This window comes from Urocitellus parryii, chromosome 6, assembly GCF_045843805.1.
Source record: "Urocitellus parryii isolate mUroPar1 chromosome 6, mUroPar1.hap1, whole genome shotgun sequence".
NCBI classification, from domain to species: Eukaryota; Metazoa; Chordata; class Mammalia; order Rodentia; family Sciuridae; genus Urocitellus; species Urocitellus parryii.
Window position 1 is genome coordinate 11,463,784 of NC_135536.1, and position 17,153 is coordinate 11,480,936.

At 52.2% G+C, this 17,153-nt stretch overlaps 1 protein-coding gene across 1 annotated transcript; it reads left to right on the plus strand.

The window, feature by feature from the left end:
• The first annotated feature begins 8,588 nt into the window (after positions 1 to 8,588).
• On the plus strand, positions 8,589 to 16,537 carry LOC113186721 (alpha-1-antitrypsin-like protein GS55-MS). The gene is made up of 5 exons (XM_077799790.1): positions 8,589 to 8,660; positions 11,443 to 12,077; positions 13,804 to 14,074; positions 15,276 to 15,423; positions 16,261 to 16,537. The coding sequence occupies exons 2-5, from the start codon at positions 11,447 to 11,449 to the stop codon at positions 16,450 to 16,452; spliced, it is 1,242 nt and encodes a 413-aa protein (XP_077655916.1). The 5' UTR covers positions 8,589 to 8,660; positions 11,443 to 11,446; the 3' UTR covers positions 16,453 to 16,537.
• The last annotated feature ends 616 nt before the right edge of the window (positions 16,538 to 17,153 follow it).

The window sequence follows — 17,153 nt, forward strand, 5'->3', positions numbered from 1 at the left end:
TTACTCTAAACTTTTTAAATTTGGATTCATCAGGGCTTAGTGCTGCAGAAAGGCATATGTATCCAAAAAATGTACATAAGCCCAAGGTACTTTGGAAAGATATTCTAACAGGACAATGGAAAGGTCCTGACCCAGTAATTGTCTGGAGTCGGGGGTCTGTTTGTGTGTTTCCACAGGGAGAACAGCAGCCGATTTGGATTCCAGAGAGATTAACTAAAGCGATTTCTACAGACCAAAAAGAAGATGATTTGGCTCAAATCCATAACAGCTGATATCCAAAACTCTAGTTTGGCTATCCTTACATCTGCGACAGAACCAGGATGCTTTTTTCAATATCTATTTTATTATTGCCCTTTCCCACATCATGAAGTTCTATTTTGTTTTTTGAGCTCATACAGACCTAGGTTAATGTTTTGCTGATCAGTTCTATTTTTTTGACTACAGAGTTTTTAAACATTGCAATGGAGATTTCACCTGTAAAAAGTTATAAGGCCTTTACTATTATGTTATGTGTTGTATGTATTATATTATGTGTGCACACTTGTGTTTTGTGTTATATGTTTGAATGTATGTATGTCCATATATAATATATGATGAGCGCTCATGAAAAATGGATCCAAATATTTTTTTCACTTGATTTAAATGGTTTAATTTAAATTGGGTAAACAGCTGTTGAGGATTGTTTTAATATATGAACAAAAAAGGAGGTTAATAGATCTGTTTGTTTACTTTAACCTTTCCTTTTCATTATATTTAATAATTCTCTTCAAGATAATGTAAATTGTTAAGAAAATTGTTTTCTTTTAGTGCCTTCTGGAATGTTACATAATTTTTTCTTTAGTCATTATTGCCAGAATTCCTATCTTCATCCCAGTGCTGATGAAGACAAAGATAAAACCAATCTACAGCTTCTGCAATAGCCATCACTGAACTTCTTGCAGAACTTGCCTGGACTATGAATCACTTGTATGCATTGTGAACTCACTTGTATGCATTGTGAACTATCTGTTGGTGCAGCGACTTGTGGTAGTGTTGGGGTATTTTTACTGATGATGTCATCGGTGGTACAATTTTTCCAAAAGGAGCCATCAATTGGCTTGGTGTATCTTCCTTCCTTCTGCTTGTCATGATCGCTCAATTAAATTTGGGGGGCAACAGAGGTGAGGCAAAGAACCTCACCCCCCTGCTGGTACAAAGACCTCTCCACAGGTGTGGCTGTATACTTGACCGGTAGTCAGTGATGGGTAAGATCCAATTGCAATGGTACCAACCTAAGACAGGAGGCTGACGCCTTGACCATCCGATAACAGGTAAGGACCATATGTACTATTGGACAACCTAAGGCAGGCATGGTCCCTAAGCCACATGCTTGTTGCTTAAACAGAGAGGGGGAGATGTTGAGAGCCACAGCCAAAGGGGCCCCAGCAAACTTCCAGCTGCCAGCAAACTTCCAGCTGCCTGCTGATGATAGGCTCACAGGGGCCCCAGCAACATCTAGCTGATTGGCTCCTCTGCAGTGATGCTCATTGGAGATGCTCATTGAGCTTTTTCCCCACAATTTTAGACTGCCAGCTGATGATTGGCTCACAGCAGCCCCAGCAACATCTAGCTGATTGGCTCCTCTGCGGTGATGCTCATTGGGCTGTTTCCCTGCCCTTTCAGACCACGGAGCTGCTCATTGGGGGGACTTTTTTTGCCTCTGCCCACGTGACCCAGCCAATCGTCCTCAAGAGCAGGAGGAGTGTGGGAGGTGGTGAGGCTTGTGTTTGTGTGAGAGGCTTGTGGGAAGCTGGTGGTGGCAGTTGGGCTCTGAGGGTTTTTCCTGAGGAGCTGTTTTGTTTGGCCTGTGTGGTTCTAAAAATAAAGTTCGTTTTTTTTTTTGACAAGTGGCTCCTGAATTGTGCCCAGCCAGACTGTGGCACCCCAGTACTGGCTCTTCTTTCCTGTGTGATGTCCTCAGAGCCAAAGGCTTCCTAAGTCCAAAGACTTTCACATCCCAAGATTAAGGTGGGAGATTTGACCCAAGACCAGAGCCACAACCCAGATGAGAACTCTCCAGATGCCCCTGCAAGGGACTAAAGGACCTGCCCATGTTGACCAGAAGGGAGACATCTGAGGGCGACAAGGCAGTTCTGAGTGCCAGCCTTTGTCCACCATTGAGCTCACAAGCTGGAATTATCATACTCCCTCCTACACGGAGAAACCCTGGGCCATGACTGATCTGATGCAGCCCACTATCCAGACCTAGGATGGGCCCCAATGAAGAAGAGAATCTAAAGGTAAAAGATATCAAGAAGCCTTCCTAGGAAGTCTAAGAGAAAAAAAAAAAAACTGTGCCCAAGAGTTAGAAAGAATCAGAGCCAGCCCTGAGCCCTAGCCTAACCAGAGCTCATCTGCAGACAAACAGAGCCCAGTAAGCCTCCCGCTGCTCCAGCACCTCCTTCTCACACCCTCGATAGCCCTGAACATTTCTCTGGGCCCCACATCTGCCTAAGGCCCCTCTGCCCTATGAAATTGGCAACAATGATCAAAAGAGCTGTGCCCAACTGACTCAGAGCTGAGTGTCCAGGCCACTGCTGCTGCCACCCTCTCCCTGCCCAGAGGCATCCAGGGGAAGAGGGTGTGGCTGAATGCTGGACCAGTAGTCAATGATGGGTAAGATCCAATTGCAGTGGTACCAACCTAAGATAGGAGGCTGACGCCTTGACCATCTGATAACGGGTAAGGACCATATGTAGTATTGGACAACCTAGGGCAGGCATGGTCCCTAAGCCACATGCTTGTTGTTTAATTAAACAGAAGGGGGAGATATTGGGAGCCACAGCCAAGTCGGAATGGCCCCTGGCATTTTGCCAGAAGTAATGGTTGAGAGGTGACGCCAGGGAGCCATTAAGATGATGATAATTAAGTTAAGCTGTGTATAATTGCTATGACTGGATGATGCTGGATTGAAACAGGCTGTGTATTCAGTTGTATATTAGACCCCTGCTGTCTGGCAATAGAGCGGCTCCTGCTGCCTCAGGTGCCCGCTACTTTTGAGTTCTTGCGGAGTTCCCGTTGAGCTCTCGTGGGGATTCCTGGAGAGTTCTCGTTGGTTGGAAAAGTTCTGGTGGAGGGAGTTCCAGTTGGTGTGTGGGGTTCCTGGGAGGGCCGCGTGGGTGGCGTTCGCATGAGCTCGGAAATAGCGTTTGTTCCTGCTTGAGTGGCTCGTGATTTGTGCCCAGCCAGACTGTGGCAAAAAAGAAACTTTCTCCTAAGTGGATGGTGGAGATTTTCTGATGGCCGCATAGGTATCCTAGAGATTCTAGCCTCAGCCTTTATCAGCAGCTTTGCATGTTGTATGTTGGACATACAACACTTGAGACAGTTCAGAGTCAACATTTCTATGTCCCCTGGCTCACAAGCAACACCAGGATGATTGTAAACAATGTGAGGTTTGTGCTTACAACAATCCTTGTCAGGAGCCAGAGCTCCCACCAGGAATCCAAACTATAGGAGGAGCACCTTTTGAAGACTTGGAAGTAGACTTCACTGATCTACGGTGCTCACGGGGCTATAAATAACTTTGGTTTTTGTGTGCTCCTACTCTGACTGGGTGGAAGCCTTTCCTACCTGCACTAAAAAGGCAAGGGAGATAACCAGCATGGTTTCCTGGTGTTGGAAGCTGATTAACTGGCCATGAGACAGTTATTCCATGATTTGGTGTCCCAATAATTACTGGCTCAGACAATAGGCCAGCCTTTGGGCAGAGGTGATATGATTACTGCCCAAGAGTATAAACATCAGATGGAAGTTACATACTGACTATAGGCTGCAGAGTTCTGGTAAAGTTCAAAGGATGAACAGTACTTTAAGGCTCAATTGGGTGAGCTGTGTCAGGAGACTCACATTGTGATGAACTTCTCCCTAATACACTGCTGAGGATTAGATCCACTCCCACTAGGAGGACTGGATTCTTTTCTTTAGAGATAATGTATGGGAGGCCCCCTCTTATTAGGGGACTATAGGGAGACTTAAGAGAGATAGGAGAATTAACCCTGAGTCGAAAGCTTCAGGTCTTAGGGAAAACTTTACAGGTTCTCAACCAATGGGTTAGAGAAAGGTTGCCACTAAGTTTGACCCTGGTGCACACTCCTTCAAGCCTGGAAATTGAGTCTGAGTCAAAGAATGGAATATTCAACCCCTGAACTGTTATTTTATCCACCCCAACTGCAGTTAAGTTTGCAGAGACAGGTCCTGGATTCACTACACCAGACTCAACGCCTGCAGCTGCAGACTGCGAATGCTCTCCAGGTGCTGCTATGCCCTTGAAGCTGACCATCCTGAAGAAAAAGGAGCACCAGAGAAGCTCGAGGATCAGAAGGACAACAGCCCTGCTGCAGTCACACCGGAAGCTGACTGGTCTATGCACAGCCGAAGATTGAGGAGACTACGGCTCTGTTTCAGCCACACAGGAGGGACTGGCTGATCAACGCATGGTGAAAGATAAACTTCCCACCAGGCTAAAGGACTCTTTCAACTTCTGAGATAGTTCTTACACTGTAATGCATTGCCACTCCTTGCTTCTAGATATATACATAGTTCTCTGTTTGGTTTTTGCTACTGGTTTGATAACAGTAACTCCTACTGACTGGATTCTGGGTAACAAAATTTCACTTATACTTTTTTATCTTGCCTATATAAGTTTTCTAGGATTTGTTTGGTGTTATTAGTTTGGCTTTGTTATTTTATGCTGTTTAACCTATGCTAACCAAAATGTTAGTCTATAATTTAGTTTGGTTTCCTTTGATAACCTTAAGGGTTTCTGCCCTACTCCTATTCCAACCATGGAGATCATGTGAACCATGTGTCAAGACAATCCACTAAGAGATGGTAAAACATATATTTAGGACCTGTCCCACCAGAGGAATGCTATAGATGGATGACTGTTTGGAAAAGAAAAAGAGGTCCATTGGGAAGGAACATGATTTAGGAGGTCACCAATCTTGGGGTAAAGGTAACTGGCCACCCCAGAGGATTTATTGCCACTTTTGCTCCTGCTACCTGGGCACAAAATGGCAGTTGGAGTTATACAACTCCTATTTACATGTTAAACAGAATTACTCACTTATAAGCTACACTAGAAATTATTAATAATCAGACTGCCATAGCCTTTAACCTCCTGGCCACACAACAGACCAGGTGCAAGTGGCTAACTATCAAACCACTTGGCATTAGATTACAAACTGGCTGAGGAAAAAATATAAGTGGAGAGTTCAACAGCTCAGATTGTTGCATCCAAATGGATGACAATAGACAACTGTTAAGAATATAGCCAACAACACAAGAAAATTAGCACATGTGCTCCTTCATACCTAGAAGGGCATTAAAGTTTGGGTCCCAAACATGCTTTTGGGAGATGGTTTTCAACCCTTGGTAGATTTAAAAGCTTAACTGGTGTAGTGGGTATTCTGCTGTTAACCTGTTTATTGTTCCCATATTTGGCTCCATCGTGCATTAAAACTAATGGGTCCACTAGAAAAGCTGCTGTTGAAAGGATGACAACAACTAAGGTTTTGGCATTATATAAGTCTTTAAGCCAATAAAATGGTAATGATGCTCTTAAATTTAAATGATTTATGGAGAGCATCATTAAAGGGGGGAATTGCAGTGACACCCCCTTTCTCCACAGAAAAGAGTTACTGGGCTTCTCCAGAAATCTTAACCATGGCTGATTTTAGAACTGTCAGGAAAAGAGTCTCTGCAAAAGAGTCCAATGTAGATAAACTTCCTATTTTCATGTCACCCTGTTTTATTTGGCCACTGGCTGAGAAGATACCAGCACTCCAAGTTCTGGACACCCCCTTACTAGATTTCACAAACATTTCCAGTATAGGACTTTGAAGAAATGTGCAAACAAGGCCTCTGGCCTTGAGCTGGGCTTCACAGAGATGTCCACATTCCTAAGATAAGAGAAGTTACCAATTGTTCTCCATAGTAACAGCTGGCAGGGGAGGAAAGAAAGGGGAGAAGAAGCTCTCCCCTTCTCAGGTGTTGTCCTTGAAGAGTTAACTTGCCCAAAACAGTGAAAAAGAAGCTGCTTTTATGTGAAATTCTGCAGACTCTGAAGTTTTGATCCCCTCCCTTACATGCTGGGTATAAAACTCTGAAACTCCCTGAACTTGGGGTTCAGGGAATTGATTGATTATAGCAAAAGCTGTGCCCTCTGCACCTGGCTGCAGCCAAACAAAACTGTTTCCTGCTATCATTGATGCCTTGCCTCCTCTGTCCCTACAACATCCTGGCCTTGTACAATAGTTTCCAGAGCCCTGTGCTCTCAAGAGTCAAAGCTGCTAATTACTCAGTATCATCTGGGAACACCTCAAATCAGCATAATGATCAGAGATAACAGACCTTTGTCATAGAGATTTCCTTGTGCTACTGGAACAAAGAACCAAGGGAACAGGAGTTAGAGGTACATATTAAGTAAAAATGTCTTCCTGAGTCCACAGCCATCCTCTCAGAATAAACCTCAGAGTTATTCATGTAATTGCCTGGATTTCCAAGGTGACCTTGAGCATTATGTTTTCAGGAGGAAGTCACTAAGTGAGGTGTGACAGGGCTGAAACCCCAGAGTCGAACTCTGCCTCCCACTGACCAGGACACTGAGGAGCCCAAGGCCTCCCCTTCCCAGCCTCCCAATGGCAGGATGGAAGCAGGAGACCCACCTGTCAGGTGTCCTCAATGTGCTCTGTCTCCTTGTCACTTAGCCAACCACGAAACTGACATCTAGACAGAGGTATCCCTGAGAAAGTTCTGGCCCTGGCCTGCTCCCTGTCTCTGGTTACTCGGCAGCAAACAGCTCAGAAATAACCCCCTGAGCTGCACACACTCCTGAGTGACCTGATGAGCGGGTGTCTGAGGAGCCTGGTCACCAGGGATGGGGAGAAATGACTCATCTTTATTCTGGAAGTGGGCACAGAGGGGCCATTAGACCTGGAGGGCAGGTTCACCTCCTTGAGAGGTACAACTCCCCATAGGAGTCCACAGGTGGGGGTACTCAGGTGGCAGGTGACCAGAGACCTGTGCACAGACCTGGGCCAACAGGCAGATTCGGCATCAAACGTGGTCTCAGGAGTGGCCTGGGCTGTGGGTGCACAGACACGTTCAGGCCCTCTTTGGACATTGGCCATGGTTCCTAGGTCTGTTCCAAGCAGAGAGAGGCCTGGGCTCCCAGAGCAGGAAGCACTGACTGAGAGCCACCTGGTCTAAGGTGGCTTCTCCCTGCCCCTGGCCCCAGCTTCCTGGGCTTCTCCTCTGTGGGCTCCTCTCTGGACACACAAAAGGGGCTGGAACCCTGCTCATGCCCAAGTACAGGAGGCTGATGTGACATCATGGGCCCCTCCCCAGGCAGGCAGAGGGCCGTGCTCATGACCCTGCACAGGGGCTGAGGCTCATGACTCTTCCCCACTCACCAGGTCCCTCTCGGCAGGGGAGGCCGGGCAGGCAGTAGCCTTTCTTCATGTGTGGGACCCTGGGGCTCAGAGAGAGACACAGAGGGTCAGGGAGCTCAGGGACTGCTGGGAGGGGCAGACTGGGGTCAGTCCTGAGGGATGGACTGACCCGGGCCTGAAAGCAGGCTGGATGCTGTGGCCTTGCAGGAAGGAGGACAAGTCACCCTCCTGATCCTTGCAGCCCTCCCTAGCAACATGAGGAGAGAATCTCCATCTCACCCTGTGCAGAGCACCTTGTCCCCAGGTCAAGGCTGGCTTCCCCCGTCCAGCCCCAGCCTCGGAAGACCATTATGTGTGGACTTTGTAGCATTTCTGTGGCCACTGGCCAGGCCCCAGACTCGAAAGACCACTATGTGTCACCAGTGTTTGTGTCTCCACATGTGTGTGTCTAAGTGTGTTTTACAAGTGTGAACCAAATCAAGGAAGGCCCTAAGGCTCTCAAGCCTTATTTGAGTGATAACTAGAAATTCCACAAGATATTTGCCAAAGCACATCTCACTTCATGGGTCAACAGGGACAGGGTCCTGGGCACTGGAGCTCTTCCCTGGCTCTGTGACCACGGCTGCTGACCCTGCCATGACCTTAGACAACCTTCGCTGGGCCACACAGCCCTGTGTCCTCCTGAAGTCCTGGGCCTCAAGGCTCCTGTGGCCCCCAGGGTAGGCGGTTCCCCTTTCCAAGGCCCCGTGCACTGCAGGACACTCATTGTTTCCTAAGAGTGTCCATTCGGCCTTTAGATGGACACTGGGAACAGATGTAGAGATTAGGGACGAGGCTCAGGATCCCCTAAGAATTCCTGGGACTCTTAAGTTGATCCTTCCCCAGTCAAACCCATGGGCCCCCGTGCCACCTGACCTGGGCTGTCACCTCTCTTCTATGCTTCAGGAGCCTAGAGACATGGTTCATGGCACTGTGGCCAAGAGGTGGTCACATTGCAGAGGCTGTGCACCCCTTAGGCAGCACTGATGGTACCGTGGGTGGCAGCTGGGGATCTGGCGGATGGACTTAGTCCCTGTCTGTTTGCTTCTCTGATAACCAGGGTGACCTTGGCTAATGTCCACTGCAGCCTCCCCCATCGCCCCTCTGTGTCCACTGCTTAAATACCGACAAGGACAGGGCTCTGCCTCCTCAGCCCCCGTCACCACACCAGTCCTGGGACAGTGAGTGGTGAGTATGCTTTTCCCTGGGGACAGCCTCTGGGAGCCTCTGGGTCCTGGGAAGGGAGAGGCAGGACACAGGCAGGGTGGACGGGGCAGGCTGCAGCTGGGCCTCCTGTCATCTTAGCCACAGTTGCCACAGAGGTCCCCTCTTCTCCCCCAGCCACCCCAGAGCCTGGCAGTACCTCTGGTGGGTTACCAGCCCTCCTGAGCAGTGGCAGAGGGCACCTACCTCACAGCCCTGGGGAGCTGATGTGTGGACACAACAGTCGCGGGGACAGTGGCTCTGGTGGCCTGGCCTTTCCCGCCACGGTCTCTTGGCAACCACTGCAGCCCCTTTGCCTGGGTGAGGACCTTCCTCTCCTTCTACAGATGAGGACAGAAGGCCACAGAGGGCAGCCAGGAGCTGACTGGCACCTTCCATCACCCCCCCCGCCCCCCCGCCCCACAGGCCGTGGTTCTGAGCCCACCTTGTGCACCCAGGGGAAGGGGAGCCCTGGGAAGGCCACCTTCATGGGGTTAGAGCTGACCTTCCCCAGTGACCACTCTGAGCCAGCCACCGCTGAGCTCAGGGCACATAAGAACACATTTCATCCTCACAGCCCCTCTGAGGTGGTTCTGTGCTCATTCCCATTTTCAGATGGGAAATTGGGAACCCAGAGGTGGAAAACGTGCTCCAGATCACTCAGTGCCCAGTACTCAAACTCAGGCACTGGGCTCCAGAGCCCATGCTGCTGACCTGGGCCTACTGTTGAATGCTTCTCTCAGGGCTCGGGTCCTAGTTGGAGAATATGAAACCTGTTCTGGCCTGGAGGCCTCTCAGCTGCTCTGTGACCTTGGACTGTAGCTCAGCCTCTGGAGCCACTGAGCAAGGCCTAGAAAACTGTTTTCTTCCTCTTACCTCATCGTCACCAGCCTGAGTGTTGGGTTAGATTTTTCTTCCACTGGATTTGGAGATGGGGGCTGGGAAGATGACCAGGGTCAAGGAGGCCACATTGCCTTACACTGCTGGGAAAGAGCCACACCAAATCAATCAGGTGATGCTTTTTTTGAATTATGAATTCTGTCCCCAGCACACACACACAAAAAAAAGCAAAACAAAAGCAACAAAAACTATGACATTTAGTAAATGTGACAATGATGGTGACCCTGGGCTGATGTCTGCTCTGGCATAGAGTGAGGAGCAAGCAGGCAGACACATGGGGACAGGTGGAAATGCCCACTCAGAGCAGCTCACTGCTGAGCAGAGCCCCTGTCTGGCCTGGGGCAAGTGGCCACCAGCAGGCACCCTGCAGGTGTGGGAGCTTCCCCAGGGCCAGAGCCACCTGCTGGTCACCTTGTTTGTCCCTCACTTTTTCCTTCAGAAGTTCTCCTCCCCACTGTAAGGACAGGAAGTAACACTCAAAGAGGGGAAGTCATTTACCAAGGCCACTGTCACCAGGGGGCAGGGCTGGCTCATGCTGGGCTTTGGTGCTTTCCTTGGGTTGTGACCTCAGGTCAGGGCTCCTTCCTGGACCCCGCCTCCTTGCTCTGGGTCAACAAGGAGGAGCAGAAATGGTGTGAGATGAGCTGGGTTGGGGGGTCCTCCCTCTCCCTGCCTCACACTGACTGCTCCCACCCACACACCCTTCCAGAACCATCAGGATGCCGCCTCCAGTCCTTTCCTGAAGGCTTGGCCTCCGTGTCTGTACCTGAGGGCTCCAGTCCACCCTCTGCAGCTGGCCTGCCCAGCTCAAGGCTTTGGGGCTGCAGGGTGCTGCCTGCAGTAGCAGCCCAGGGGGAGCACGTTTTGGACCCCTGAGGTTTTCAGGAACAGGCCAGGAAATAGAGGGAACCCAGCAGGAAGCTTGGGGTCACTGTCAGGGCCTGGGTCTGACATCCATGAAGCCTGGATCCCACAGGCAAAACTGTCTCAGCCCCTGGTCCCAGAGGAGAAAACCAAGGATTGTTCCACCTTTGCCTCAGCTTCTCTGTGCAGCCTTGGCCAGGCCATGACCCTCTCTGTCCCTCAGACCCTCACTCTAAAGGGAAGAAATCAGAGGAGGTGATGTGACACGGGAGGTGGACAGAGGTGCTCACCTGGGCTGGAAACCTACCCCACCTCCCCCACTGCATCCTCTCACCTCTTGACAGACACCCCTGTAATTTAGTGTCCAAGGTTTGTGCACAGAGGACGTCATTCATTTGGCTCTCTCCCAACTCCCCTTCATCCAACTTGAGAGTCGTGTCCTAGGTCAGTGTTTGCTCAGACCCTTACTCAAGGCCAAGGGAACAGCAGTGGACCTGCCCAGGCCTGATGCCACAATCTCTGGCCCTGAGGCCACTCACAATATGTCCCTACCCTGCTGAGACCCACCCATCTCCTGAACTCAGGCTCTGAAAGAATGTGTGGGCTCAGCCAAGCCCAATCGGGCAGCACAGGGACAGCCAGGGAGAGGCGGGCTGGGAAGATGACCAGGGTCAACATGTGCCAGTGCCTGCCAGTGCCTGAGCTGGTCCCATACAACACTTGCTGGCCAACCCTGGACATGCACCTGAACCCCTCTAGGCTTTGGAGGAGAGCAGTTGTCCCCACAGGACTGTGAAGGAAGCAGAGAATTCACACCCTTTAGGGCTCAGGGCATGTCTGCTTCTCCCTGGGGGTTTGCAGTGATGCAGGAGGAGGAAGGGCTTGGCACAGGCTGGGCCGTCTTGGAGCTCACTACACCCTGGTGGCTCTGCATGTTGCCCATCCAAGCCAGAGAGAATCACCGTGGGCATAACTCAGGCCTCTGTCCTCCTCTGCCTTGCAGGACAATGCCATCCTCTATCTCATGGGGCTTCCTGCTGCTGGCCAGCCTCAGCTGCCTGGTTGCTGGCTCCCTGGCTGAAGATGCTCAGGAGACAGATGCATCCAAGCCCCACCAGGAGCACCCAGCCTGCCACAAGATTGCTCCGAACCTGGCCGAGTTTGCCTTAAGCCTCTACCGTGTGCTGGTCCATGAGTCCAACACCACCAATATCTTCTTCTCCCCTGTGAGCATCGCCATGGCCTTGGCCTCACTCTCACTGGGCACCAAGGCTGACACTCACACCCAGATCCTGGAGGGTCTGGGCTTTAACCTCACAGAGACTGCAGAGGCTGACATCCACCAGGGATTCCAGCATCTTCTCCAAACCCTCAACAAGCCCAACCGCCAGCTCCAGCTGACCACAGGCATCAGCCTCTTCATTGACCACAATCTGAAGCTGCTGGACAAGTTCTTGGAGGATGTCAAGAACCTGTACCACTCAGAGGCCTTCTCCACCAACTTCACAAACACCGAAGAGGCCAAGAAGCAGATCAACACTTATGTGGAGAAAGGGACCCAAGGAAAAATTGTGGATTTGGTGAAACATCTGGACAGAGACTCAGTTCTCGCCCTGGTGAACTACATTTTCTTCAAAGGTAAGATGAGACAATCAGCCTGAGTGGGTTCCCATGGAAACCCCAAAGATGTTTTCCTTCCACCAGTTCTGGAACTTTCCTTGGCAGCACTGTGTGTGCTGTGGAAGGGCCTCTCACAGTGGCTCCTCAATCTTCCATGCCTAAGCCCTGAAATGTCTTCCACCATCAGTTAAGTTAGGGAAGAGTTGATAAAACCATCAAAATCATTGACTTTTCTGCAGGACGCATCCGAGTCCTGACTGTCCTCCTGCTCACTGGGGACCCCAGCAGGGAGGGGCACCTGTAATGTTTCCTGACTAGAGAGCCACCGATGCACATTGTGGCAGGTGGTGGCAGGGAGTGGCCTTCCTGGGAAAGGCCTTGGAACAACTCTTGATGTGGAGTGTGGCAGCTGGGGGTGTGCAGGACCTGGGTCCACATCCTGCCTCCCCCACTCCATGGCCTTGACATAGGACTAGCCATCTCACCTCTTTGAGATGTGACTGTCCTATCTTGTCATGGACAATGTTGTGAGGTCTGAAGGGAGTACCCAAGTCACACAAGGGATTGTGGGGATCTGTCACAGCTGAGCAGCTGCCATGGACCCTCAGCCTGCCCACCTGCCAGGACTCCACAGGACCCAGGTCCTAAAGCAGCTTCCACTGCCTCAGGGCAATGGCCTCAGGGAGTCCTGAGAAGTCAAGGTTTTTTACTAGGCTTTTCGCCACTGTCACTTAAAAACCAACCAGAACAGTTTTAGAGGAGGAAACGTTTATTTGGGCCTCACAGTTGCAGAGGTCTCAGTCCATGGAAGGCCAGCTCCACTCCTTGGGGCTCAGGGTAAGGCAGGACATCATGGCAGAGGAGTGTGGGAGAGGGATCAGCTCACATGGTGATCAGAAAGCAGAGAGAGACTCCACTCTGCAGAGACAATGTGTACCCCATAGCCACGCTCCAAATGAACCCTAAGGACTCACCTCCTGTAGCCACAGCCCAACCACCTCCAGCCACCACTGGTTAATTCCATCAGGGATTCATTTACTGATTAGATTAAGGCTGTGCCCCCATCATGGGGGACACCACATCCAAACAATAGAACACGTCCAGGGCGCTTCCTACCCACCCTGGATCCCTTGTTCCTGGGCAGAGTTCTGCAATGCAGAGCCCCAGGCCACCATCAGTACAACCGAGGGGCCAATTCTGCTGGAGTTGGGGCAGGTCTCATTCCTCCTAGCACCATTGAGACATGTGGACTCAAGGTCCCCTACCCCCAGTCAGCTGGCCCAGAGGGTGAGGAGCTGTTACCCCACAGAGGGGGCTGCCTGGACATCTGGGCTTCTCACATAGACTAGGACAAGGATTTAGGGTGCACTGAATGTTTGCCCTGAGTGACAACTGAACTGCCAATCAACAAGGACCCTGAGGTCCAGGAGAAGAGGTCCCACTGTAGGACTGGGACCAGAGCTTTCACTTAATCCCAAGCCGCCCTTCAATAAAAATATAATTTTAATCAAATGCTCATGGGCACAGTCAGGAGGCATCTCCATGGCAGCCTGCAGGATCTAGGAATCCCGCTGATCCTCTAGTCCTGAACACCCCTCACTCTGTCCCCAGCCTGGAGGGGTAGGAGGCCCTCCTGCCCAGGATGGAGCAGAGGTGGGTGAGGAGCTTCCCACCAGGCAGGCTGAGGGCGCCTCTGCTCTCCTCTCATATCCCACCCACTGCCATCCACCTTCCCTCTGTCCAGCCAAATGGGAGGAACCCTTCGAGGAAGTTCTCACCAGGGAGCAAGACTTCCACGTAGACCAGGCCACCACCGTGAGGGTGCCCATGATGAACCGCGTGGGCATGTTCGACCTGCACTACTGCTCCACACTGGCCAGCTGGGTGCTGCAGATGCACTACCTGGGCAACACCACTGCCATCTTTCTCCTGCCCGACGAGGGGAAACTGCAGCACCTGGAGGACAACATCACTAAGGAAATCCTTGCCAAGTTCCTGAAGAACAGGGAGAGCAGGTGAGTCCAGGCAGGGACCTGCTGGAGGGCACAGGCACAGACTCAAGGTCCCTCAGGACCAATGCATCAGAAGACAGCACGGGCAGCAGGGGGGACCATCCCTGGGGCCACAGCTCACAGGGAATGGCCCTGTGCTACAGGAAATGCCAGGGCTCAGCTCAGGTAGCAGCTGAGAAGGGACAGTGGTCAAAGAGCGGGGCACAGATCCAGCTGGAGGGGAGACTTCCCTCCAAGAATGTACATGGTCCCCTTCCAAAATCCAGGGTCTTTCCAGGGATCTGACACTAGCACATATTGTGGCAGAATCAAGGACAAAATCCTGGGCCTGCAGGATAGGGCAGCAAGAGGGAGGACTTCCTGTAGGACTGGCCGAGGTGCACAGGGGAAGCACCTGCATGGAAAGGCCCAGAACAGGAACAGGCAGCGCTGGGAGCTCAGGTCACTTCCCACAGGCTCTGTTACTCTGTCGAATCTCAGGCTGGTTCACTTGTCCCAGGAGCCACACAGCTGGGTACGTGACACAGAGCAGGTGCAGTGTCCTGAGCCCAGTCATGGCCACTGGTGACGGAGTCACACTGCAGACAGATATGACACACATCCAGGTTAGGCTGAACCTGGGTCACCACTACTTGCTCACCCAGCCCTCCTGAGATCTCCTCACCCTTGTTCCAAACAGAGCACAAGGCACAGCACAGTCCCCTAGCCCTGGACCCTGTATGTGGCCTCAGCACAGGCTCCTGGGCCTCGTCCCATCCCTGGCAACATGGAGCGGAGCTTGCCGCCTGGGGTTATGGAGCTGACAATGCCCTCCCTCCCTGAGCCTCTATCCCTCAGTCCTGCCAAACTCACCAAAGTACCCTGGACACAGGCCCCAGAAGGCTCTGGCTGGGCAGGCTGGTGTGACCAAGGGGGATGTCATCTGTTTCCAGGAGGACACCCTGAAACTGCCTGGAAGGCTCCTTCGGGGCAGGGGTGTGCAGGGGCCACAGGACAAGGTGTGCCCACTGATAGGAATGATGTCCACACCAGGTGTCCAGGAAGCTAAAGTAAAACCAGCCAATGGACTTCTCCAATACAGTGGGTGGGGACAGGGCACTAACCAGAGAACCAATCAGGAGACAAAACACTTTCACAGAACCATGGGGCCCAACTGGACCCCCAAGATGCTGTGAAACCCCCTCATCACCTATCTTCATACCAGGAGAGTCGATTTGTACTTCCCCAAAGTGAACATCTCTGAAACCATCCATCTGAAGCCCGTCCTGACAAGTCTGGGCATCACCAAGCTCTTCAGCAACGCAGCTGACCTGTCTGGGATCACAGAGGACGCTCCCCTGAGGGTCTCCAAGGTGAGAATGGCCATGGTCCAGGGGTCTGCAGGCCAGAGTGAGTGGGGGACACCTGCTCAGGCCTGAGGCTGAGGGAAGGGCCAAGGGACACAACAAGGGACACAACAAAGGCCTGCTGAGTCCTCCTGAGGATGCAGAGATTCACCAGCTCTCATGGGGTGGGGGAACACAGAGCCCGGGAGTGGCCTCCTGTGCTGCTGGCCTTCCAGGGACCTCTCCTCAGGGGCCCATTGACCCTTGGCCTGTTCCTTCCCCAGGGCTATTGAGGCCTTGGGCTTCTTTTTACCCACATTAACAAGGAAAGGCTTAGGCTCAGAGCCTTCATAGAATGTTCTGGAATCTTCCGTCTGTGACATTAGAGCTACTTGTGAACCAGTAATCTGAATCATTCCTGAGTCCAGTGGGCCACATGCTGGGGAAACCAGGAGGAGACCAAGAGCAATCGTAGGTCCATGTGGGTGGCTTCCTATAGGGGTCTGGGCACTGGGAAGGTCACTACCGGAGTCCCTATAGAGGACCTCCTAGCCCTACAGGGGGAGGGGATACATTGGAGGTGACATGGAGGCTGGTGGTCTTCCTCTTGTGCCCTGAGGTCACATCGAATGGCCAGAGAGATGGAGGTCAGGAAAGGAGGGGGAGGGAGCAGGCTGAGTCAGGCAGAGGCTGAGATGGGTGGGGGGACCTGAGTGACCCACAGGGAGCCTAGGACAGGACAGGCTGGTCCAGCAGGAAGGCCCTGGTGAGGTCCTGTTGGTAGGAGGCTCCAACGTGGGGCCTTGCTGCAGCCTGGGGTGGGGCAGCAGGACCTCAGGGCCCCTCTGCTTCTCTCCCCTCCAGGCCCTGCATAAGGCTGTGCTGACCATCGATGAGAGAGGCACAGAGGCTGCGGGGACCACGGTTATGGGAATCATGCCCGTGTCACTTCCCCCTGAGGTGAAATTCAACAGGCCCTTCCTCGTGGTCATCTATGAGCACTCCACCAAGAGCCCCCTCTTTGTGGGGAAGGTGGTGAACCCCACACAACAGTAGCCACCTCGGGTGCCAGACCCTGGTCCCTGCCCTGCTGGGCCCCTCCCAGATGACATTAAACAATGGGTGGCCTGGCCAACCCTGACACTGTGGTCTCTGTGTCTCCCTCTGTGTCCTGAGGTCGTGTGAGGACTCCTGGTCACTGCACCACTCAGTGACACTGCGTCAGGTGTGTGCTGGTCAATGGTGACAGGCTGAGGCCACATCTTGTTGGGCCTGGACATATCTATGCCTGAGAACTCTAGTGCTGTATGCAAATCCTGAGGAGGTCTATGGCCCACCAGCAGCCTGAGGTTCAGGGTCCACCCAGCACCTCTTCCTCACCACTCATACTGCCCCCTGCAACAACCCCCATCCCTGCGCTGGCCATGCCCACCCCACGCTGCCCCTCTGGTTTTCCTCTGCTGCTCTGACTAAAGACTGGACCAGGACAATTTCAGAGGAGGAAACGTTTACCGGGGGCTCACGGTGGCAGAGGTGTCAGTCCACACACAGCCAGGTCCATTCCTCAGGGCCCAAGGGGAGGCTGACCCCCATGGGGGAAGAGTGGGGGGAGGGAAGCGGCTCACGTGGGGATCAGGAAGCACGGAGACTCCACTGACCAGATACAAATATAACCCCAGAGCCATGTCCCCAGTGCCCTCCCCTCCAGCCACATCCCATGTCCCCAGTGCCCTCCCCTCCAGCCACCCCACCTCCCT